General features: G+C 45.9%; 1 protein-coding gene and 1 long non-coding RNA gene across 5 annotated transcripts in view; one reads left to right on the top strand and one right to left on the bottom strand.

Annotated features, from left to right (window-relative positions):
- Positions 1–25681, bottom strand: part of ptprc (protein tyrosine phosphatase receptor type C) — a 251311-nt gene that overhangs the window by 160174 nt on the left and 65456 nt on the right. For all 4 annotated transcript variants that reach the window (XM_085982416.1, XM_085982413.1, XM_085982415.1 and 1 more), the window contains exon 3: positions 1542–1589. In XM_085982416.1, coding sequence (XP_085838542.1) covers positions 1542–1589 — 48 coding nt within the window. The remainder of the gene's footprint in view (positions 1–1541; positions 1590–25681) is intronic.
- LOC147121884 (uncharacterized) lies at positions 12081–18106 on the top strand. Its single transcript, XR_015077646.1, has 2 exons — positions 12081–12293; positions 16218–18106. It is a non-coding gene; the product is annotated as an uncharacterized LOC147121884 (long non-coding RNA).

The raw sequence follows: 25681 nt of genomic DNA, 5'->3' as shown, positions 1-25681 counted from the left end.
TGCTACACTACTATTTAGGCTTAAGAGTGGTTTTTAACCTGAGCAAGTCTTGGGCGGACAGGGACAGACAGGGTTGTTGGGTGGATCAAGTGCAAATCGCACCTGCTGTTATATAACTTCCAGCCTTCATCTACATGCCAGTGGTCAACGGGCGAAAAGCGGCAGCTGGACGCCCGCTGGCCGGCACTAAGGGAAGACTCACAAGCACGCAGCTAAGTTGTGGGCGAGGTGTTCGGTGAGTGGGTACTGGGGCAGCAGAGGCCCAGAATTTCCTTGTGGGGCCTGGAGGAGCACTCCTGCAAAATTTAATTACACTGGATGGCCTCCGCTGCCTTCAGACGAGGTTCTGTTGAACGGGGCGGGCGAGTTATCAGGGTCCTATTGATGCTGATTAGCATTTGGGAAATGAGGCTCCTGCCTCAGTGTGGTGGATGCCTCATCAGCTGCCAAAACCAGCGAAATGAAGCCACTCCATTTTAACTACATGCTTGCTCCATTCCCGTTGAGTGGAGGTAATTAAAATCCACATCCCCCAACCTCTTAATTTCCATTCAAGCATGCTGCTGCCAAGAAATATTAATAATACAATCCAAGATGATTGATGCTGCTTGATTTATGAAAATCATATGTCTTCTTCATCTTATTTGTGGTGGTCAAAACTTCTATGCTGTACTGCTATTAAAGGTTGGAAACAATATTAACTGAGGACTGGAGATATCAGGAGTACAACATTCTTCCCTATTGTAGGGTACACTGGCTATGCCTTCCAATACTGACTCACTGGAGCAGTGGTACTACCCCATAAATTACCTTCACAATTATTACTGTTTTCTAACCGCTCTTAACTTATTCACGAGAGGGTAGAGGCGAGAGGGAGATGAATAGTGAGACACTGCTTTCAACAACAGGTGAGTTACATGGGCTTTCAAGGGGTAGACAGTGAACAACATTTCTAAAAGAACGTTGGCTTGTGATATTATTTTTCTCCCCATTAGATGATGGAAATAATCTGTGGAGATCTAGGTGTGTGGAGGATGAACCTGAAGAAGAATGACCTTTTGAACTTCACGATACACAAGAGGCGATTTCCTCATATTCAGACATAGCTTTGGCACATTGTTAATCAAACATTCTGGAAACACATTTAAATTAGGCCACAACATTAACTGAACAGTTTAAACATGCTCATCTTACTGGTAAATAAGTGCTTTTTGCAGAATGAGTAAGGAGCTGCTTTTTGTGTTGGCATAATTCCCAGTATAAATAGCACATTTACAAATAAGCTTTTATTCAACTAAAAATGTAAATCTTAATCTGTTATCGAGCAACAGACCTGTATCTCTGAGATAACTGAGACTTGCTTATTAAGACCAGCAATGCTGTTATTACAAGCATAATGGTGTAGATATTCAACTTGACACACAGGCATAAAACCGGCATAGCAGATCGGCTATCCATTATAGAAACCACCCAATTTCCATTGACTGCATGCGAGGTAGCCATGCTCGATTCAGATGAAAATGTTCTCTTTGTATACTTACTTGTAATGCCATTCTCATTAGGTGGTTGGGTTGGTGATGTATTCGGACCTGAAAGGAGATTAAAAGAATTTTGTGAGATTCGTCACGTGTAAATAGAAACACGTAGCAGCTGTGGTTCTTCACAGCACGAGTGAGATGATCAACGTTCTCACAATGGAGTGCACGGTGCCACATAAATGGAGTGTTTGAGTTCACTTCCCACAGTGTTTCAATTGAAAGTATGGTCAAAATCAACAGAAAAATAAAGTTCATACACTATAAACCGATCACTGGTAGGGTTTACTCAGTCCATATACTTTAGTTTGGTCATGTCCCATTAGGTTCAGTAGGACAGGATCAAGGCTGCAGAGTCACAGTTTGAAGAGAGATTTAGGGCTGTTTTCATGAGAGTTGAGAAGGCTAAGGAGTGACCATACAAAAATCTTCAACATTATGATGGGATATGATATGTGATAGTAATTAATTGTTTCCACTAGTTGGCAGGTCAGTAACAAGAGGGCAGGTATTTAAAATAAGCACAAAAAGAATTAAAGCGGAGATTAGAAAAAAAAATATTGAGGCAGAAGGTGATCAGAATGTGGAATTCTCCACCTCAAACGGTTTTTGAAGTAGAATTCATAATTTGTATATATTTTTAAAGAGAATTAGATAGTTGCTAGAAACAGATTAATATGAAAGGGTATGTGGAGCAAATAAGATACTGGGATTAGACTAAGTGGCTCTTGTGGACAACAACACCAGTGCTAACTTGATTGGGCTGAATGACCAGTTCCTGTGCTATAACATTCTATTACCACCCCCAGATTTTATTTGACACATTTATTTTAATCTAATTGCAGGATTGCCTGTCTTTTTTCAAGCATCTTGCATCTGTTATAGTTATAGCGATTCCTTCAAGTTTTAGGATGGGGTAAATGGTGAAGATCATTGTGCAACAATCAGCTAGCGGTCCCACATTCTAGCCTAAAACATTCTGCAACATTCTTTATAACCATTAGATTTTCAACTGCTAAACTAATAATAAGAGGCCAGACTTTCATCACTTCTTAATGGTCTGCCCGCTTAGCCAACCAGATCACTTAACTGTAATTACGTATCATGTATAACAGCGAGGCCAAGTATTATTTTTAGTAAATTGTTAATATCCTTTGAGAGAAACTGAAGATACAAATTGTTAGATCTGTGGTTCAGTGGATAAATAATTACACGGATGCTGTACATAAACAAATAACAGGTCTTTACCGGAGGAGGGTAATCTCTAGACTGGGGTACAGAGGCATGCGCACAGCTTATATACCGGTGTGGTCACTGCCGGTACTACAGTATACAGGAGCTGTAAAAAGTAGTTCTGACTTAAAGCACATACACTACAATTCCTCCCTTTTTAGATTAATAATACCCCCTTACTATTCAAATAACAATTACATTTTTACATGTACATTCAATAACAAAAGTCCATTTATAGATTCAATCTTTGGGGCGGCTTCCTGACCCTTTCGGGATAGCGCCTTTCCGGAGGTTCTTGTTCTTGGTGCAAAGGCGATTCTGACCCCCTTTCATCGGGTAGTTCATCGGGTTCCAGTGCTACTGGGTCTGAAGTAGATGCTACCGGTATGTCGGATTCATCCCCAGGTACTCGAGACATGGGGTTGACGCATTCCTGTGATGCTAAGATCTGATCGACGTGGCGTCTCACAATGTTCTCCCCGACATCCACTGTGTACATTAATGGCCCCTGCCTTGTACATATCATTCTGGATTGCCACTTCTCTGTTCGATAGTCCCGGGCCAAGACTGGTTGCCCTACATTGAAGCTCCTTGTCGGTTTCTCGTTGATGTGCTGGAATTGTTTGTCCTCAACATTTCTTCGCACATTTGGTCTGAGCAAGTCCAGACGAGATCTCAACCTTCGGTTAAAGAACATCATGGCCGGGGTCTGGTTGGTAACTGCATGTGTCGCGTTTCGGTAGGCTAATAAGAAATTGTCCATCTTATGCTGTAGTGGAATTTGCTCGTCGCACATGGCCTTTATCGCCTTCTTAAAGGTTTGTACGGACCTCTCAGCCAATCCATTGGTGGCTGGATGATACGGGGCGGATGTGTAATGCCTTACCCCATTCCTTTTCATGAATTTTTGGAACTCGTCGGACACAAACTGTGGTCCATTATCAGAGCAGATCTGCTCTGGCAAACCGTTTCTGGCAAATATGGTCCATAGGACTGCAATCGTTTTCTCTGTAGTGGTTGAAGACATCTTTATCACCTCAGGCCACTTTGAATGAGCATCCACTGCTATTAAGAACATTGAGTCCATGAATGGATCAGCGAAATCAATGTGCACCCGTTGCCATGGAGAGGAGGGCCACTCCCATGGGTGTAGAGGGGCATGTGGTGGTGCATTTTGGACCTTCTGGCATCCTAAGCAGCTCTTAGTTAGGTCTTCGATTTGTTGATCGATTCCCGGCCACCACACATAAGCCCTAGCTAGGCTTTTCATTTTTACTCCTCCCAGATGACCTTCATGTAGCTCATTTAGCACTCTCTCCCTTAACTTGGGTGGAATCACCACTCTGGATCCACACATCACTGTCCCCTGGCATACTGACAGCTGTTCTCTTCTGGATGAGAATGCTGGCAACAGTGAGTCGCCATGTGTTGGCCATCCCTTCACCGTCAATTCATATACCCGTGACAGCGTCGGATCATTGCGGGTCTCCTTCTCTATATCCGCGTTTGTTACTGGCAATCGTTCAATTATCGATGAATAGAATATCTCGATAGGGTCCACTGCTGGCGCTTCCTCCACAGTAGGCAGTGGCAGGTGCGATAGCCCATCAACGTTCCCATGCTGTCTTGTGCCTTTATATTCTATTTCATATTGATTCGCCCCTAGAAACAGGGACCATCTTTGTTACCGCTGTGCAGTCATTACTGGCACGCCCTTCTTAGGATTAAAGATGGAGACAAGTGGTTGGTGGTCAATCAGCAAAGTGAACTTCTGTCCATGCAGATAGTGGTTGAATTTTTTTACTCCCCATACTAGGCTGAGGGCCTCCCTGTCAATCTGGGTGTAGTTGCGCTCGGCTGAGGTTAGTGACCAAGACGCAAAGGCTACTGGCCTCTCCAACCCGTCTGGGAATTTGTGCGACAGCACCGCACCAATGCCGTAGGGTGATGCATCACATGCCAACCGAATCGGTAGTGCTGGGTTGAAATGGGCCAACACCTCTTTTGATGTGATCAATTCTTTACGCTTCTGGAAAGCTCGTCTACGTTCATCATCCCACTTCCATGGTACCCCTGTTTGCAGTAGGGTGTTCAGCGGGTGTAATACCGTAGACAAATTTGGTAAGAACTTGTGGTAATAGTTTACCAGCCCGAGGAACGACCTCAGTTGTGACACATTTTCTGGTGCTGGAGCCTTGACTACAGCCTCAATCTTGTCAGGGGACTTATGTAACCCCTTGTGGTAAACCACTGTTGTTGTTGTTGTTGTTGTTGTTACACACTGTTGTACCTATGCATGCCTCAACATGTCTCGGCTGGCTCCACCTACACAGGCCCAGGTATAAAGGTGATTGACCTGCAGCCCCCTGCCTTCTTGGAACCCAGTCAACCACGAGAGGCATGCTCTGTTCTTTGCTAATAAAAGCCTTTAGTTACTCTCTTAACTCTCAGTCTTTTATGAGTAATTGATAGCGCATCAATTTTATTAGCAAAAACAAAATGTCGACATTTGCTGAACAGCAGGCTGCTGCACCAAACGCTGAACAGCAGGCTGCTGCACCAAACGCTGAACAGCAGACTGCTGCACCAAATGCTGAGCAACAGGAGCTGCTGCGAGCCCTCAGACCAACATGCCTGGACCTAGACCCCCAAGAGGCTGGTTCGGCTACCAAATTCGCGCATTGACTGCGTTGCTTCGAGGCCTACCTGCAAGCCTCAACTGTGACCCTGGACGAAAACAAGTTGGAAATCCTGGCCTCAAAGGTGAGCCACCAAGTTTATACAATAATCCAGGACGCGACGACCTACGCGGCGGCTATCGGTCTGCTAAAAGGGCAATACGCACGCCCGGTAAATACGGTCTATGCCCGGCACCTCTTAAGATCCCACAGACAGCAGCCCGGGGAATCGGTGGAGGCCTTCCTACGGGCACTACGGATACTCGGCCGAGACTGCGACTGCAAAGAAGCATCAGCCGCAGCACACACGGAGGGACTGATCCGAGATGCTTTCGTTGCGGGTCTAAGGTCCGACTACTCCCGGCAGAGACTGTTGGAAAAGGGAGAAATGGACCTGAGAAAGGCAGTGTCCCTCGCGCTCTCGCTCGACGCGGCCCACAGGAATATGGATGCCTTCTCCCCTAACCGCTCCGCAACGTGGACGCCACAACCTTGGGTCATGGGACCGCCACCTTCAACTGCTGCTGCGATGTCCAAGGCACAGAAATGTTATTTTTGTGGCCAGGCAAAACACCCCAGGGCACGCTGCCCGGCGAGAAACGCTACCTGCTCCGGCTGCGGGAAGAAAGGACACTATGTCCCTGAAACACTACCATTGCCATCCACCACTACCCACAACCCAACCCCGCTAGACGGCATGCCACAGCCCCAGGACCCGTCATTGACCACCCAACCACTCAATGAGACGCCAGACTCAACGTTGGATGCTGCACCATCACCGCCGCCACCACAACGATCAGGACGGCATACAAGGCCACCTGATAGACTTACTTACACGAACCTTTAGTACACTTCACCCCGCCGGACTCAATTTTAAACAAGGGGTGAATGTGGTAAACCACTGTTGTTGTTGTTGTTGTTGTTGTTACACACTGTTGTACCTATGCATGCCTCAACATGTCTCGGCTGGCTCCACCCACACAGGCCCAGGTATAAAGGTGATTGACCTGCAGCCCCCTGCCTTCTTGGAACCCAGTCAACCACGAGAGGCATGCTCTGTTCTTTGCTAATAAAAGCCTTTAGTTACTCTCTTAACTCTCAGTCTTTTATGAGTAATTGATAGCGCATCACCCCTCTTCATCGATGACGTGGCCGCAATACGAGATCTGTTTCTGGAAAAACTCGCACTTGTGGCGATTAGCTCGTAGCCCATATTCCTTTAATCTGGCGAGCACCTTCTCCAAGTTAGCGGGGTGATCACCGTCATTTTCGCCCGTGACCAAGATGTCATCCAAATAACACTGGGTCCCTGGAATCCCTTGCAGGACCTGATCCATCGCCCTTTGCCAGATAGCCGGAGCCGAGGCTACTCCAAACACCAGCCGGTTGTATTGATAGAGACCTTTATGGGTGTTGATCGTAAGGTAATGTTTCGAAGCTTCTTCTACCTCCATTTGCAAGTACGCCTGGGCTAGATCAATTTTGGTGAAGCGTTTACCACCAGATAGCGAGGCGAAAATATCCTCAATTTGTGGAAGCGGATATTGCACCGTGTGAAGGACTGCGTTCACTGTCACCTTAAAATCCCCACAGATGCGGACCTTCTTTGGTTCCCCAGGTGTATTACTCAACAACCTCTTCATTACAGGAACGATGGGTGTAGCCCACTCGCTCCAGTCCACTTTGGACAGTACTCCTGAACGTTCCAACCCTTCCAGCTCTGCTTCAACCGCTGGTCTGATCGCATAAGGCACTGGTCTGGCCTTCAGAAACTTTGGGCTTGCATTATCCTCTATTTTAATTGTTGCTGTTATTCCTTTTAGTGTTCCTAGTCCCTCCTGGAACACTTCTTTTGCGTCAGTTAGCATTTTTGACAGTCGTCCAGGTGTGACGTCGTCATCCTTTTTGGCCTCCACCTTCAGTGCTTGTATGGAATGCCAATCTAAATGTATCTTCCGGATCCATTCACATCCTAGCAGTGGTGGTCCTCCATTTGGCAATACATATATATCCATTTTAGGTATTTCCTGACCTTTATATGTCACTTTCACCCATATTTTTCCTTTGGGGTAGACTTTTTGCCCCGTATACGTCTTCAAGACAATCTCTGTAGCTTTCAAGGGTATGTGTGAAAATAGCCGCTTGTAGTCTCTTTAATTTATGACTGTTAGAGCTGACCCTGTGTCCAATTCCATTTCCACTTGGACTCCGTCTATCTTGAGTGTAACCCAGATAGTCTGGTTATCCTCCATTTCGGTTACATTATGTAGTTTCAGACAACCCAGCTCCTTGCTTCCGGAGTCTGTGTCACTTTTCTGTTCGTCTGAACCACTGTCCATCACCTGGTGTACCTTTTTATACTTCTCCTGTGGAGATTTCTTACTGTTGGTTTCCTTCCCAGACCTGCAGACTCTTGCTATGTGTCCTGCTTTCCCACACTGTCTGCACACTTAGTCCTTGAACCAACAATCTTTCTGGTCATGTGTTGTTCTGCCGCAGCGATAGCACTTCCCTGTTCCATAGGTCATTTCGTTGGTGCCATATTCTTGCGGTCTCCGTTGTATCTCTGCAGCGCCCCTTGCGGCTGCTTTGTGTGATACTGCCATACTGAAAGCCTTGTCCAGCGTAAGGTCCTTTTCTGATAGAAGCTGTTTCTGGGTTCCTTCACTTTGTAGCCCACACACAAACTTGTCCCTTAACGTGTCTGCTGGTCCCACTCCAAACTGGCAGTATTTCGATAGCTTGCGCAGTTCCGTTAGGTACTCAGCATTGCTTTCATCTTTGTGTTGGTTCCTTTTATGGAACTTAAATCGTTCTGCTATCAGCAGCGGTGTGGGGTTTAAGTGGTCCTGTAGGATTTCTACTATGCTTTCAAAATTCTTGTTTACCGGCTTCTCTGGGGTTATTAAATTTCGCAGTAACCCATAAGTTTTTGCACCCATGGAATTTAACAGAACCAGTGCTTTATTAGCATCTGGCACTTCATTCGCCCTGCAGTACACCTCAATACGTTCCACATATGTCGCCCAATCTTCGACTTCATTGTCGAACGTAGAGATACTGCCACTCTTCGGCATCCTTGGTTGTGCGTTAACTATCACCAATGGCGCCTCCCGCGCTTCCCCTTCTTCTCCGCTGGCACAAAATGGCATCACCTGCGCTTTCCTTCCTTCCCGCGCTCGCCCGTCTTCTCCGCTGCGGCTTCGCAAAATGGCGTCTCCCGTGCTCTTCCTTCTTCTCCGCGGCTCAATGGCGTCTCCCCTTGCTTCGCTCCGCGGACCCTGATCAGCCCGTGATCCCTGGCTGTGCTCTGCGCGTTCTTCTCTTGATATTTGTCGACGCCGCTCAGTCTAGAACCCGGCTGTTTCTTATCCTCTCTCTCTCCGGTTTTGCAGTATTTTTCCTCGACGCCGCTCGGTGATCAACCCCCGGCTGTGCCCTGCTCTCTTCACCCTTTTTCTTACCCCGTCAACGCTGCCCGGCTCTCTCTCTCTGCCATCAGTCGGCTCCAGCCGCCGCTGCTCGGGAAGGGTCTGCTCTGGACCTGTCGTCGGTCTCTTGCTGCTCGTTGTGGCTGGGGAACCAAGCCCGGCTCTCCACAGCCTCCCCAGCGAAGTTGGATCTCTGCCTGACTGCTGGGCGGTTGCTCGCGGTCGACGCCCGTGTTCCTGGACTCGACTTTTTTTTTGTTTTTTTTTGTTTAATGTTGCAGGTAGATTCGCATCAACACTCGTCGCCACTGTTAGATCCGTGGTTCAGTGGATAAATAATTACACGGATGCTGTACATAAACAAATAACAGGCCTTTACTGGAAGAGGGTAATCTCTAGACTGGGGTACAGAGGCATGCACACAGCTTATATACCGGTGTGGTCACTGCCGGTACTACAGTATACAGGAGCTGTAAAAAGTAGTTCTGACTTAAAGCACATACACTACACAAATGTGCTGAAAGGGTGAGAACAGACCATCTACGGGAACATGCTCGCAGCTGCTCGTGCTCTGCCACTGTGATTTCGCCACAAGTGGGGTGGGAACCCTGTTATCAGGGGTAACGTAGACAGGGATTTTGCCGCACTCGTTACTGGCGATGTCCTCTTCTGTCGAGAGCTTGTCAAGTTCTCTTTCTGCAAAAAGAAATATTTTCTAGCATCCATCTAAACTCATTGCCTAAGGATCTTATAGACATGACCTCTAGTCTTACCATTCCTACCTATTTCAAATATGCTAACAATCTAATTCCTTTATTATTTTAAAAATCTCCTTCATCCCCCTTCTAAGCCTGTGTTTCTTCAAAGTAAATAATTCTCACACTTGAAGTGTATTCCCATAACTAAGAGATCTAATATCCTCGTCATCCTCCTTTGGGCCCTCTCCAAAGCCTCAATACCTGTCACCATGTGCTGGGACCAGAACTGGACATAATACGCTAAGTATCAACACACCAACGCCTTACATAATCTAAGTGTAATACTTTGTTTTGTACTCATTGGTCTTACCAATACAATCCAAAAGCCTGCTTGCTCTCCCTACAGCCACTCAAGCTACTTATGTTTCTTTTAATGAGCGGTCCTGATTGGTATAGGCATGGCTGAAGTTCCTAGTCCAAGGTACATGAGAGTGTACATTTGAGTACTTGCTGAAGTTTAACGGCTGCGGGCCGGGTTTCACAGGGCTTGGGAAATCCGGCAGCTAAAGGGAAGCAGGAGCTGCCGGATCCAGCAGGTAAGTGGTTTTTTTTAAGAGCACTGCTTGTGGGCCAGGTGGAGCAGGAGTGCTTCCCCCCGACGCTTCAAGCAAATCTTCTGCCGCAACCTTCCGACCCCCTCTGCGTTCTTCAGACCTCCCCGACTGCGGCCTTCTACCGCTAGCTTTCCCGCCTGGCATCTGGTCAGCCTCTCAATCGGGACGGCTGTCAGGCGTGGAACGGAGTTAAAATATGCTGATGAAGTCCTGCCGTTAAATTGGGCAGGACCTACGCGTTCCCGGTATTTTCGATATTCCGGAGCCCGCACTCTCCATAAATATTGGGGCCTCAGTTTTACTTCATATGAACCTTATTTTCAATTTTCTGGTATTTGACTTAAATTAACTAACAATTGTCTCCAGAACTGATTTTGTGAACTTCACAGAAACACTGGTTTATATATCTGACAGTTGGCTATAAATTGTTGGAAAGCCAAGAGGATCACTGCTAAAACTGACACAGAATCTGATGAAAACATTATGGCTTCTCCTGCCCCCTTGTGGGTTTTAGCCACTGGTGCATCACTGGTGAGCAATGGCAGTAGCAATCAGAAGCTAAACATAGCCTACTTTCCACTGATATAATTCATGCTTTTTACAGACAGTAATTCACAGCAATAGTCCCTCCCTCTCCACAGTTAAGGGTGTGGTATTAAGCCCACTAGGATTCAGCTATCCTCCAGCTGGGAGTTCTTTCATTCCAGAATATGTTGCAGTAAAGCCTGTTTCTTGCACACTTCTGTTCCTTTCCTAAATAGTCAAATTTCCAGACTAATGTTTTGGGAAAGACACTCTGCATTCAACTAATCCAGATCAATCCAATGCTTGTGGAACGCAACGTTGCTACATAACTAATCTACCAGACAACTATCTGTTGTAGAAAAGAAATACACTTTGCACAATTAGCGCAGGCAAAATGTTGCCTACGCACATAAATTCATAAAATACTTCAAGACACACGACAACGCAAAATCGTCGAGCAGAAACTGATAGCCAAGTTCCGCACCCATGAGGACGGCCTTAACCGAGATCTTGGGTTCATGTCACGCTACATGTAACCCCACCTGATGCAGGGTCATCCAGACTCGAGTCGACATTGGCTTGTTCTCTCTACACAGATGCGGCTGGACCTGCTGTGATTTCCAGCCAAAAAAAATGTTTTTTGTCTTTTTTTGTCTTTCATACAGACCCCAGCATCTGCAATATTTGACCCCTTGTGACCCCACCTCATTGTTCTTTGATGTAATGTTTCCCTGATTAACCTGTTTGGACACCATTCACACCTTTGACTGCTGTGATTATCTCTCTGCCGAGGTGTGATAAATGGCAGTTGGACAGGTTACCTGTAAACATCTGACATGATTCTCTGACTATATAAGCTGTGACTTTATGCATTTCTCCACTTCACCTGAAGAAGGAGCAGCGCTCCGAAAGCTTGTGATTTCAAATAAAGCTGTTGGACTATAACCTGGTGTGTGATTTCTTACATAAAATACTATGTCACAGCCATGAAAATGGAAGGCATGTTCCTCCCTCTAGAATATATTATAACTTGTACGATCATTTCTATTGGATAAAAGACGGTGTTCTACGTTGCAAAAAATTAGCACACAACATTAGGACTGAACATAAGAAGATCCAGAGTGAAGAAAGGGCATTCATAGAATCATAGAATGGTTACAGTACAGGAGGAGGCCCTTTGGCCCGTCGAGCCCGTGCCGGCTCTCTGCAAGAGCACTTCAGCTAGTCCCACTCCCCCGCCCATCAAGTCCATTCCATCCAAAGTCCATCTTCGATTATTCATGGACTTCCCTCCCACTCCACCTGATCATACTCTACTTTCGGGAACATTCATCTTTCCCCGTCTCCCTCTGAAAGATATCAAGCCATGTTGTTAAACATATCTATAACCCTCAATCACGCTTGTCACCAGTTATTAATCCATTTTCTTTTTAAAGGTGCCACCTGATGGTCAACTTTCTTCTCTGACGATAGCAAAATACTGCAGATGCTGGAAATCCGAAATAACAACAGGAAATGCTGGAAAAACTCAGCAGGCCAGGCAGCATCGGTGGAGAGAGAAACAAAGTTAACGTTTCAGGTCAATGACCTTTCGTCAGACAGTTTGCTCCACATAATCTCAATTCATGATATAAATATAAATGTGTCATATTTGGGTTCTTCAAAGTCCTAATACTGTACTAACAGCCTGTTATAAGCCACTGAATAGTGGAGCGGTTCATCTTGCCACATAGTGACCTGCTGTGAACTTAATCAGATAAGCAATTTTGGTCTCAGTACGGAGGCCCAGAATTAATTAAGTCATTCTGTAGCTCACCAATCGAAAAGGTCTCATTTGAGGCCCAGGAAATTTAATACGCATTTTCCAATTATGGGAGTTTCAAGATGGCCAAAAATCATATCTGGAGAGGGAAGCAAAATATAATGGACAGTATTGAAAAGCTTTTTGGTTTAATTTAAAACAAATTTATTCCACTTTCCTGGCCCACTCATAACTCTGTTAATTTTGAGCTATGAGTTTCTCCTCAACCACGTAATAAACACGGTATTTCCCCGTGAAATAAAGCATATCCTGGTAACATGCTACTAAGACTAACTCTGTCATTTTTTCTCTTCCTGTCTGATGAAGCCCATCTCAATGCACATACTATTTTATTTTACTTGTTAGTGAATTTGCTCTCATCAACATGACAAATCACAGTTCTAGAAAATGAAATGTTTTCCGGTTTTTACAGCCAATGTCAGCATCAAGCATTCAGAGGTGAGATGCAGGGGAAAGCTCCCTTTGCACTGTCCCCAAAATACACCTTAATGCTAATCTTCGAATAAGACAATTTTCTCTACCAGTGTGCCATTTCAACTTCTATCAGTCATGCTTATGGTTTATGTCTTCAAGCCACAGTCAATTTAGTAACTACGTATGTAATGCTTTTGGGGAAAGAGAGGGATCCCATTATGTGAGGCTAATTTTGGCAGCGTTACCACTAACTAAATACAAATAATGGGTAGTGATGCAGTATTACACACATTCCTGTTCAGTAACTCATGTAACAGTAAATTAACATGAAAAATCAGAAAAGGATGCTCTAATGCTGCAAAGCAGAAACAAACTCCGCAATCCTTAAAGGTTACTATGCTATCACATAGGTAGAAAAGGCTGAAAATCTAAATAAGAAAACCAAATTTTACAGAATGTGACGTGGAGTTGATAGTGTATAAGGATTATTGTCACATGAGCCACTCTCGTTCATTTCCCTCCCCCCATCTCAGAACACACTACAACAGCTTGCATTTATAGACCACCTTTAACGTAGGAAAACATCCCAAGGTGCTTAGAAGCCAATCAGACACAAATTGACACTGAGCCAAAGAAGGAGATATTGGGAGCCTAAAAGCTCAGTATCAAATAAGAAGGTGTGGGTTGAAAAACCAAGTGATTCAATGCAGCAGCAAGAGATAGGCATACCTCAGTGAATGTTGGGAAGTGTTTTAATGATATTGAGAAGACATTAACTGCCAGTCATGCACAACAACATGAAGAGGCCCAGCCACCAAATAAACCTCTACAGGAGTTTTCTTCATGGATTACTTGGAAAAACTGAGGGTGAATGTAGTGGGATCAACTACCATCAAGTGTAGTCAATGTCTCAGTTTAAATCTAACAACTTTTGATATACAAAATACAATTTCCTTCACTTAAAAGACAACGGCCTAGAAATTCAGTTGTTTGCGCCAGCCGCTAGCGCCTTAGGAGGAGGAGATGTGGGGCGCTAGGCGGCTAGCGGCCGGGCGCTGCGTGATCTGCGCCTCTCCCCAACTTCAGTAAAGATTTAGCGGCGGCGCAAAGCCTTTGCGCGCGCTCAGCTGCGGGCACAGATCCTGACGTCATTTCATCGTGCAACGCCCTTTGTGCGCCCCAAACCGGAAATTCAGTGGCGCCGGCCTATTGCGCGCCTGGCGCCCCTAGCGACTGGTAGAGGGGAACGGTTCCCAGTCACTGCGGGGCGCGGGGGGCACTAATTAAAGGGCACTCCTCCTGCAGTAGAAATGGCAGCCATTTTGCAACACTCCTTCTTTGTGAGAGATGGATCTTTGCAGAGAGACAAAGGTAGAGAGCTTTCTGGTTTGGCTCAACACTCGCACAGGTATTTGTGGCTTCAGGCCACAGCTTTGCACTTGTCTTTAACTTCAGAGCCATAGCATTGATTGGAAACATATAATGGGGGCTGCAATGGGTGCAAACGTTGGCCTTCTCCATTGCATTCAAAGGGCTCAGAGACGCCGTGAGAGAGTGGCAGTCATGGCCAGAGGGAGAAGGGGCAACAAGCGTCGGCTAAGGAGGCCTTACCCACCCAGGGTATACCGCCAGCAGTTCTCATATCTGAACATGTCTGACGAGCAGTGTGTTCGGAGGCTGCGATTCCGAAGGGCGGTGGTCACTGAGATCTGCCACCTGCTTCGCGGAGATCTGCAGCCACAGCTGAGGAGCAGGACGTCTCTGTCGGTGGCAGTGAAGGTGATGGTGTCTCTCAACTTCTATGCCACCGGCTCCTTCCAATCCGCTGCTGGGGACATTTCCAACATCTCCCAGTTTGCCGTACATTGCTGCATCTGCCAGGTGACCAATGCCCTTTTCAGAAGGAGACGTCAGTTCATCTCCTTCTCCATGGCCCTTGTCAAGCAGCAACAGCGTGCAATGGGCTTTGCAGCATTAGCGGGCTTCCCAACATGGTGCAGGGCGCCATTGACTGCATGCATGTGGCTTTGCGGGCACCTCTAGAGCATGCCAAGGATTACCGCAACCGGAAGGGCTACCATTCGCTCAACGTGCAGTTGGTGTGTGACCACAGGCAGATCATCCTAGCTGTCAATGCCCGCTTTCCAGGCAGCAGCCATGATGCCTTCATCCTGCGCCAGACTTCTGTGGCAGACATGTTCCAGGCCCAGCCTCACCCACGAGGATGGCTTCTCGGGGACAAAGGCTATCCTTTGTGCACCTGGCTGATGACCCCGCTCCGTGCGCCCAGCACCCCTGCTGAAGAGGGATACAATGACAGCCATCAAGCAACCAGGAACCTCATTGAGCAAACAATCGGCGTCCTGAAGCAATGGTTCCGCTGTCTGGATCGTTCCGGAGGAGCCCTACAGTACTCGCCTGAGCGAGTCTCCCATTTCGTGGTCGTGTGCTGCATGCTGCACAACCTGGCTATCCGCAGGACTCAGCCACTGCCACCAGACAGAGGAGGAGCAGGAGGAGGAGGACCAGCACAGGAGGGAGGCAGAAAGTGCAAGGGCCGCCCGTCGGCGGCTTATTGAATGTTGGTTCTAGGCCCCCTCTCAGGGAATGGCTTGATGGCACAAGATGAATGTAGCCACTCCACAAGCCCTCAGCCGAGCAGGGCAACCAGGACTACCAAAAGAAAGCATGGACAGTGCGATTTAAGAACATTTATTACTTTGATACCTCTGTGCCCTTCCCACATAACAAACTAATGGAGAGAAGCCCCCCCCAAAAACACAAATCGAGCAGTCTCGGCCTTTCAAAAAACACAAATGCACCAGTCTCGGCCTTTCAAAAAAACAAATCCACCCTCCCCCTTTAAGAGCTCACCGGCGCCAGAGTGTCTGCCGTCAATCAGCAACTCGCCGCACCTGCGCTGCGCCCGCCCTCGGGGGTTTCGCCCCGGGCCGCCGGCTTAGCGCCTAATGATAGTCGTGCATCGCCTGTTTTAGTGCAGCAGCAACCTCTTGGGGCGATGCCACTGAATATCGGCGAAGGTGGCGCGAAGTTGCGCCGGGCGCAAACTTTAGCGGCCGCCCGGCTGTATTTCTAGGCCAACTTCTATTAATAATGACATCACCACAAACAGTAGCTTAAACCAAATACTGCAATATATGTAGAATTGTTGTGTGTTATTTATAGACACAATAATAAAGGCATAAACAAAGATGCCAAGTCATTGTTATAATATTCTTATTATATATTTATTCATATTCTCTGCAGGCCAGCCTGGAACATCAGTGATCTTAAGGACCTCAACAGCAACAGACACATTCCAAGGATCCACCAACACAAATATAACCTCAGTATCAAATACTGGTGCAATAACCATAGCAATCAAATGAGAAGAAACTGAAACATCTGCTCCGATATCTAATAGTAACACCACCAACAATCTATACCAGCCCCAGAACATGCCACAGCATCACTATTACAAGATACACACTAACAAGTGCTCTCAGCTAGAAGATAACTGGCATCTCAGCAAAATTCTGCATTGTTCAATTTGGAACTTCTTAGCATGATGTGGACTCTCTGGTCACCAACATGTTGGTTTCAGATAGGTCATTTGAAACTACTACAACAGAAGAAGATGCCAGAGGTCTTTACTGTCCTCGAGGCAGAGGGAACACTGTCCCACCTATTGGCCCATATTCACATTTTCTTTGTACAAGCTAGTAAGAAATAAGATCACAAATACAAGCAGTTGAGTTTGCATTGAGATAAACCATCCAGAACTCAGAGTAAGCACACCAAAAATAATATTGAGATTGATTCCATGACTACTGTTGGGGCATCTCCTCCACCTAGCAGCTTATGTAGTTCACAGTCTTCCATTAGAAATGTAAGCACCTGATATTTCCAGCTTTATACCCCTCTGTGTAGACATGTTGTTTATCACACAACACACTAAGAACATTTTTCACTGCTCCAGATGTGTGCACTATGGAACTCTTCTCAATCCGTTTAAACTGTATAATATTAACTTAAGGATATCAGTTGTACTATCAATGATATTCTTTATTTACCAGTGTGTTTCATTACATCTTTTCACATTAGAGATCTGAGGGTTGTTTAAAGGAATCATCAGCTACGTTTTCAGGCATCAGTCATTCTCCTCAAGGGGCATTGATTTTATCTTTAGTTTAAAGGCTTTGGCCACCCTAATTGGCACAGAATGAATTAGTCTTTAATCGCACTAGGACACTTGGCCATTAGTTGGATGAAAGGAAGTGCACAGGGTAGCATACTTTGTAGTTTATGATTGGAAGGGAATTGTTCCTTTGGCACAAATGTTAGCATGGTGCAGACACCAATCACATGGGGAAGAAAAGCGATTGCATGGAATTATTCAATAAAACAGACAGCAAAGTACTGCCGGTTCTTGGAAATCTGATATAAACAACAGAAAATGCTGAAAAAATCCAGGTGGTCAGCCAACATCTGTGGAGAGAGATTGGTAGGGTTAATGTTTTAGGTCTGTGACCTTTCATCAGAACATGGAATTATTGTTGGGTGCCAATCTATGCCTCTGCTGATCCTGGCAGGTGATATCATCCCTATCTTCTCAACAGAAGTTCATCTGTCATTATAACAATGCAGTTGAACATTATTGACAATGCTAAATTATAGAAATCTCTTCCTGGTAACAGAAAGAAGGCAAGGATATAGCTACTCATAGTAGAAGTCACCTAGACAGCTGTTTATTCTCCAGCTGTTGGAGATGGTGATTCAAGATGACTCAAGGTCGGTCGACTATGTGGCAAATGTTAGTAATTGTATCTATATTGAGACAAAATTGTCACATGCAATGCTGTGTGGTGAGAGCCAAGTAGTTAGTGCTTTACTGGCACATGCTCTCCATAGGTTTCTCTCTCCTCTAAATAATCCTCTCAAATGGGACGTCTCTGAACTCACAAACAGGAAAAGGGAACTGAGTGTCAAGGCAACTGTACTTATACCTTACTTGAAAATGGTTTGCTATCACACATGGAAGTTGTTTTGTGCAGAATAAATTACATCCCCACTTTGATCAGATCTACCCCCAATAATTGAATTGGTTGTTGTATTAGTCTATGTGATTTTTGCATATTAAAATTACACAAACCTTATTTGGATGATGACATGGTTCACAGTCTTTTGTTATTAGAATCATCATTAGAACAATTGTTCACTTCTGATATTTACAGCTGTAGGTCCCTCTGAGTAGACATCTAATTTGGATGATGATTGACTATCTGGGTTAGTATTCCCAAATTCATTTCTTAGGAGTCTTCAACCATCAGAGAGAGGAGACATTCATCTCATTAGTCTGGGTTAATGAGAATGTAGTGTTCCATCTCAGTCCCACCCTGTGCCTCATGTGAACTCATCACTCAAGTCCCCACTCTCTTCCCATCACACAATTCCATTATGCATCTGAATTGAGGTATCAAGCAGCCATAAGTGCTGCAGGAATAAAAACAGGCAGGTGAAGCATATGCATTTGAATAGTTTATACTGGGCAGCGAAGCAGGAGGAAGGAATAAAATCCAGAGCTTTGCTAATGTTAATCAACTGTCCAATTATTGCTCCTACTATCTATGAAATATTTGAGGTTCCTCTTGAAATAAAATAACACTCAGATGTTACTCATTGGTGAAATCCAAAACAAATTGGCCAAACTCCATCCAGGTTGCTAACCTGACAGTAGAATGATATAGTGTGGTCTCCTGTGCAATATAGGCAGCTGATATAACACTACGGCACCACATATCTGCCTGGGTTTGTAGATGGTGTCCATATATGCCAACCATTAGTGTATTAATCCATCAACAGCTTGTTAACATTTATAAAGAAAAAGCAGCATTTACCATTAAGATTTCACTATTTAGATATAATAACCAATAAAAGTGCATAGAAGGTGGGGCTAGAGGCTGTCAGAACCAATCATTCTTCCACTCTTAGAGGTGGAAATTTTTTAAGATGAGCTGTTGGTTCTGAGAGTCAAAGTTGAAGATGTGTTTATTTAATAATGTTCCACAGAAAAATTATATATAATAAACAAACTATTAAATTGCAGCTTTTATTTTATTTTTAGGGCAATTTCTAATGTATGCCCAGCTGTTATCTTATACGAAGATTAATTTTTTCAAGACTGGTTGCTTTTATGAGGCACCTGAGGATGTTCCTTAGTGCAAATGCACTGATTGGCTTTATTTGCATATTCTCACCACAGCACTTATAGAAGAGTCAAAGAGCAATTATAGAATTTACCGCTGCCAACAAAAAAGCTGGCAAATGCTTAATATGTTTGAATGACATTCCTCCCTTTACCTGCTATTTTAATGGTATTAACTCATTTACTTTAAATGGGATAAGGCTGCCACTATCATGCAAATTTAAATGGAATGCCCCTAACCTTACAAGAGCCACTGAATGCACGAGCTGTATCCTCCCAGTAAGCCTTTAATACACTCCTACTATTTTGCAACATTTCTATAACCTCCTCTTTTTCACTTCTTTATTTGAGCTCCTTGTTGTACATCTGTCTTACTTCTCATTTTATTTTATTGCTTTCTTATATACCTTCAATTTCTTTTGGCTTTTTTAGATTTATTTTTAATAAGGCCCTTAATGTCATGATCTTTTCAATATTATAGATTTGGCTTCTAAATTAGATTGTGGCCTGCATTTTGTAATCTAGTTATTGTCACACTGACTGTGTTGAAAGTTTCCTCTCCCCATTTCCAAATAGCTATCTCAGATGGAGCCATTAGAAGTTCTGTGTCATCTTTTTAGCTCCTCGCAGCTATTAATTCTGGACTTACACTGCATATATCAGAGTACCTGAGAAAATCCAGTCAAAGAGAATGTATTACTTGCCAATAGTATATTGTATTCTCAGTTAGTAATGATGCTTATGACACCTCTAAGCATCATATAATATGCTGTTGAAGGTCATTTTAAAGTCTCAACACTGCTATGCCACTTGCTGCCAGAGCCTTCAGACACTAAATTATCAACAAAGTTGTATTGCTATTGAAAACCACCTGAGCACCAATAGCAGTGTAGAAATCCTCAAGGCAAGGACCGGATATGGAGCCTTGAATTTTAGTTCCTCAAAAGTTTTTATAATTTCTGTCAGTACTGCCATGATCAACACTAACTGGGCCGCAATTACAGCCTAATTAAATCAGGAAAAAAGTCAAATATGTCCTTTTTTGATTGTCATTCAGTTGTAGGTTGGCCACTGCATGACAGACACAGCACACAGCTAACAGGTTCCTTTTTGCAGTTTCTCCTGCTTCTGTTTACTTTTTTCTTCTTTTGAAACTTGTAGAGAAGGAAAGGGTGCAGCGCAATGTGGTCAAAAATTTAAATTCTCCAAATAGCGTAACTTCTGCGTTGCTATGGTGATCGTCCTACTCACTTATCTTTGCCATTACACAGATAAACCACAGCTTCCCCAGAACAAGCGTTCAGTTCCTCAGTGACAAAATAAGGTTAAAAATTTAATGTGCTGCAATAGAAATTAAAGAGGCTCACTCAATCCATTAAATTTGCTGTTCAGGACATGAGATTACCTATTCATAATTTCATCATTTTCTCCTACGTTCAGCCAAAGCTGAACAAAGATTGTCACCCTTGTTGTAAAAGATGTGAGTAAAAATGCTAAATACCAGGTCTCATCATCCAAACATATTATTAAATATGTTTTTTTTGGGGGGGGATGGAAATAAGAGCCAGGGCTGGAACATTCCAGGGGTGAAGTCAACAAATATTTTTCTCACATACTTAAAGTACTAAAGATTAGGAACAATCACTTGCATGCAAAAGAAAAATTTGTCATACAGCATCACAGTACAAAATCACATCTATAAGATTAAACGTGGAGGCCTAGAAATAGGACCGTGCCCTAATTGGGGTGTGCTCCTGATGCAGTGTATGGCATGCAGTGCATGACAAATTGGTCCACCGGCTTCATTAGGATAGTACTCTGCAGATGTGAATGGGCCTGCAGCTCACCAGTTGCGAGGGGGCGGGGGGGAGAGCAGCAAGATTGGCACCAGCCAAAGTCCTCAGAAAAGTCAAGGGCAGGGAGGCAATTGGGAGTTGGGTGAGCAGTGGCCGACACGGCCCGTGGATTTAATGCGGAGTCGGGAGGCGCTCATCTCCTGGCTCCACAATAAGTTAAATAAAGAACTTAAAACTTACCTTTCAGTTGGTAGCCTCCAGCAGTGCCTTTAAGGACCATTGGTTGGGCTGCTAAACACAGTGCATGTCTGTAAAGGGGCATTAGGCCCATGATTTGCATTTCCAATGGGCCTAACATCAATTTCAGGAGCATGCCCTGGACATCTATGGAGGAGACCTAAGCAATACGACGGTCAGTGGACTTCCGATACATAATGAGCCTGCTATATAGGACCCTTAGGCACCAATTTTACACCTGTAAAACAGGCACAAAGGAACCCAATTTCTAGGTTAAGTTGTTCAGAACAAAGAACCGGAAAAACTTTGTGCACAGATGGTTGTGAAACTGTGGCATGTTAATGGAATTAACTGGAGTTAATGATTGAAGCAGAGATCATGTCAACTTTTTAAAATAGATTTGGCGCTGAATACAGGAAACTTTGTGTTATCCGGAGGCTAAATGTCCGGCAAGCTCGAGCCACCGGCAAAAATCAGGAGCCGTTTTGTTAGGTTTTTTTTCTTCTCATGGTTTTTTTTCTTCTCGTGGCTTTTTTTTCAACAGTCAGGCTCTGCAAAGTCTCTCTGAAGCTGTTGCTAAGCGACAGAGACACTTCCAAGGTACGGCCGACTGCTTAGGAGCTGTTGCTAAGCAACAGTGTTTGTTGCCAGATACGGAGCTGAAAAGCTCCGTATGCTTCAACATTAACGTTGGTTTGTCCGGCAGTTTTGAGGGAACGGCAACAGCTCGGTCCCGTCGGTGCCAGATAGCACAAAGTTTCCAGTAAAAGGGGCATAAACAGACATAGGAACAGGGCAAGCTAATAGGACTCCCTCCCCATTCCACTTTACTCAGGATTCAAGTATAGCCTTACTCCAGATTTAAATTACAACTTTAGCATCATTACAGTTAACCTGAGATTCTCTTGCAAGGATCACTGAAGCCCCATTAAGTAATAGCTTTAAAAAAATCAGTTTGTATGAGGTCTGCACCATGGTGCAGGTGAGTGCACCGTGGAACCAAAGTCCATGCATTACTAGAACAGCATTATGATACTTGATTGGGCCAAAGGGAGGAAGGATTGAAGGGTTATTACGGAATGAGACCCGGGATGTCCAAGAAACAATCAGGGAATTTAAAACCAATCAATGTGGTGCCTTAAATTAATAGCCTTCAAACCTGCTAGTAAGAAGTGATGCATGCAAACCAAGAATAATTTTATTGCACTAACTCAACCAATAAATATTGGGCCTGATTTGGCTTCCTGCAAATAACATTTGTGATGACACACACACATACACACACACACACACACAAACACACATACACACACACACACACACACACACACACACACACACATATCCAGAACATATGGGTGCTAAAAAGTACTAATTACACCACTTTTGGTGATATGCACCATGCAAATATTACTACCCTGTGGTGGAGCCACTAAAGGACTCAGACCGTTTGTATATAATTCCCTTTAACAACATGTTAGCTACAGCCTGGGTCTGTATCTTTATTTATACTGTTTACTTGTATAGAGCGTGATTATTTTAACAGTGCGGGTAAACGCGATGATGTCACGCCGTACATCACGTGATCCCCCATTGGCGGGAAGAACGTGATGACGTCATGATGTCAACCACGGGACCAGCCAGCAGTCCTCGTGGAGTCTCCGAACGGAATAGACCTACACTCGATGTTCTCCTGCAGTTATTTGTTTAAACCTGTTAGTTTCCATTAAACTTCGTTTTGTTTAAGCGCCTGAGTGGACCTCAGTCTTTGGATAGGAACTAGACATTCCTACATTGGTGACCCCGACTTTTGCGAACGGTTTTCGCAGAAGATAATCAACATGGAAACGAACACTGTTACCTTGAAGCTACCGCAGTTCTAGGAGCAACAACCAGCCACGTGGTTCATCCAGGCTGAAGCCCAGTTCGCCATCAGGGACATCGTTGCGGATCAGACCCATTATTATTACGTGGTCTCTGCCCTCGACAGCGCCACAGCCTCGCGGATCGTCAGCCTACTCAGTAGTCCGCCTACTGATCGCAAGTGTGACACCTTAAAGGCGCGGTTGCTGCAGGTCTTCGGGCTAATGAAGTCGGAGCGCGCCCGCCGACTGCTCGCTATGCCCGGCCTCGGGGACTCCAAACCGTCCGAGCTCATGAGCCAGATGCTCATGCTCCTCGGGTCTGAGCCGGAATGCTTCCTCTTCAGGGAGCTATTCCTCAGCCTACTTCCGGAGCAAGTTCAGGCTGCCCTAGCCAGGTCCGAAGTCACAGACTGCGCGGAGCTTGCTGCCGAAGCGGACAAGATCTTCGCGGTGACACAACAGCACTGCGTGGCCACGAGGCACCCATCCCCCTCAGACGCTGCTCCAGCTCCTCAATCAGCGGGGTTGTGCTTTTACCATGCCCGTTTTGGCGCGAAAGCAAGATGCTGCCGCCCTCCCTGCAGTTTTTCGCACACAAAAAAAACATCTACAGACACCCTGGAGAAAGAGGACCGGGTCTAACAAGCGCCCCGCGGCTGCGATGGTCATCGGAGATTCAGGGAAGCTTCTCTTCATCACCGACTCCCTATTTGGTCGACGTTTCCTTTGCGACACCGGGGCGCAGTGTAGCATCCTACCTGCGTCAAATCTCGATATACTAGCTGGGGGCCACGGCCCTGCCCTCGCAGCGGTTAATGGCGCTGCCGTGCGGGCCTTCAGAAGGCGGCGGGTCCAGGTGTGTTTCGGCGGCCAGCGTTTCCACTGGGAATTCATCACGGCCAAAGTCACGCAGGCCATCTTTGGGGCGGATTTTTTGTGCGCGAACGGCCTCCTGGTCGATGTCAGGCACCGCCGGTTGATCAATGCAGCCACGTTCCACTCCATCCCATGCCACCACAGTAACGCCGTGCCGCGTACTGTATTCTGTGCGTTCCCACCTCCAGACGACTTCACTCGGCTCCTCGGAGATTTCTCAGATCTGACCAGGCCCACTTTCTCCTCCTCGGCTACTAAACATGGTGTAGAACATCACATCACCACCACCGCCCCCCCGGTTTACGCATGGGCCCGACGACTTGAACCCGGCAAGCTCACGGCTGCGAAAGCGGAGTTCGACACGATGGAGCGGCTGGGGATTATTCGCCGGTCGAATAGTCCCTCGTCTTCGCCTCTCCACATTGTTCTGAAACCCGGCGGCGGATGGTGGCCGTGCGGCGACTACCGACGCCTGAATGACGCCACTACTCCTGATCGGTACCTGATCCCGCATATCCAAGATTTCTCGGCCCATTTGGCGGGAAATACCTTTTTTTCGAAAATCGACCTCGTCCGCGGTTACCACCAGGTCCCCGTGCACCCACAAGACGTCCCGAAAACCGTAGTCATCACCCCATTCGGCCTGTTCAAATTTCTGCGGATGCCGTTTGGCTTAAAGAACGCTGCACAGGCTTTCCAGCGCTTGATGGACTCCGTGCTTCGGGACCTAAAATTTCTCTTCGTCTACCTCGATGACATCCTCATCGCCAGCCCTGGCAAAGAGGAGCACTTCTGCCATTTGCGCACCCTCTTCACACGCCTCAGTCAACACGGTTTGATTATCAACCCGGCCAAGTGCCAGTTCGGCCTGCAGCGGATTGATTTCTTGGGCCATCGCATTACATCAGATGGCGCAATTCCCTTACAGATGAAGGTCGAGGCAGTTACATCTTTCCTGCGCCCGCAGACCGTCAAGGCCCTACAGGAGTTCCTCGGGATGGTAAATTTTTATCACCGGTTCGTCCCTAAGGTGGCTCTGCTTATGCAGCCCTTGTACAAGGCCCTCAAGGCCAAGTCCGGTAAGGATGCGATCAGCTGGACGGCCGAGATGGACCGGGCGTTCGTTGACACCAAAGGTGCCTTGGCCAACACAACCATGCTGGCGCACCCGCTTCCAGGGGCCACCATTGCCCTTACCATCGACGCGTCGGACTATGCAATCGGCGCAGTGCAGGAACAGTGGGTGAATGGGACGTGGCAACCGCTTGCGTTCTTCAGCCGTCAACTACGGCGAAATGAAAGAAAGTACAGCATGTTCGACCGGGAGTTGCTGGCCCTTTTTCTAGCTATCCGCCATTTCCAGTTCTTACTAGAGGGACGTCCGTTCACGGCTTATGTGGACCACAAGCCACTAATGTACGCTATGGCCAAGACCGCTGAACCGTGGTCAGCTCGGCAACAACGTCATTTGACATTCATTTCAGAATTCACCACGGACATTCAGCATTTGTCCGACAAAGACAACCTGGTGGCAGATTGCCTCTCCCGCGCGACTGTGCACGCAGTCCAACTCAGAATCGACTATGCCCTCATGGCTGCGGATCAAGCCTCGGACCTGGAGGTCCAAGCATACAGGACCAGCCCCTCTAGCTTCCAAGCAGCCGACGTCAAATTCCATGCCGCAGGCACCACGCTACTTTGCGACGTCTCCATGGGAGTTCCCCGCCCTATAGTTCCAGTCGCCTGGTGCCG

The sequence above is a fragment of the Somniosus microcephalus genome, chromosome 3 (genome assembly GCF_052327205.1).
Source record: "Somniosus microcephalus isolate GS21.2 chromosome 3, FLI_Smic_1.0, whole genome shotgun sequence".
Classification (NCBI taxonomy): Eukaryota; Metazoa; Chordata; class Chondrichthyes; order Squaliformes; family Somniosidae; genus Somniosus; species Somniosus microcephalus.
Note: the sequence above shows the minus strand (reverse complement) of the source record. Positions and strands in the feature narration are given on the sequence as shown.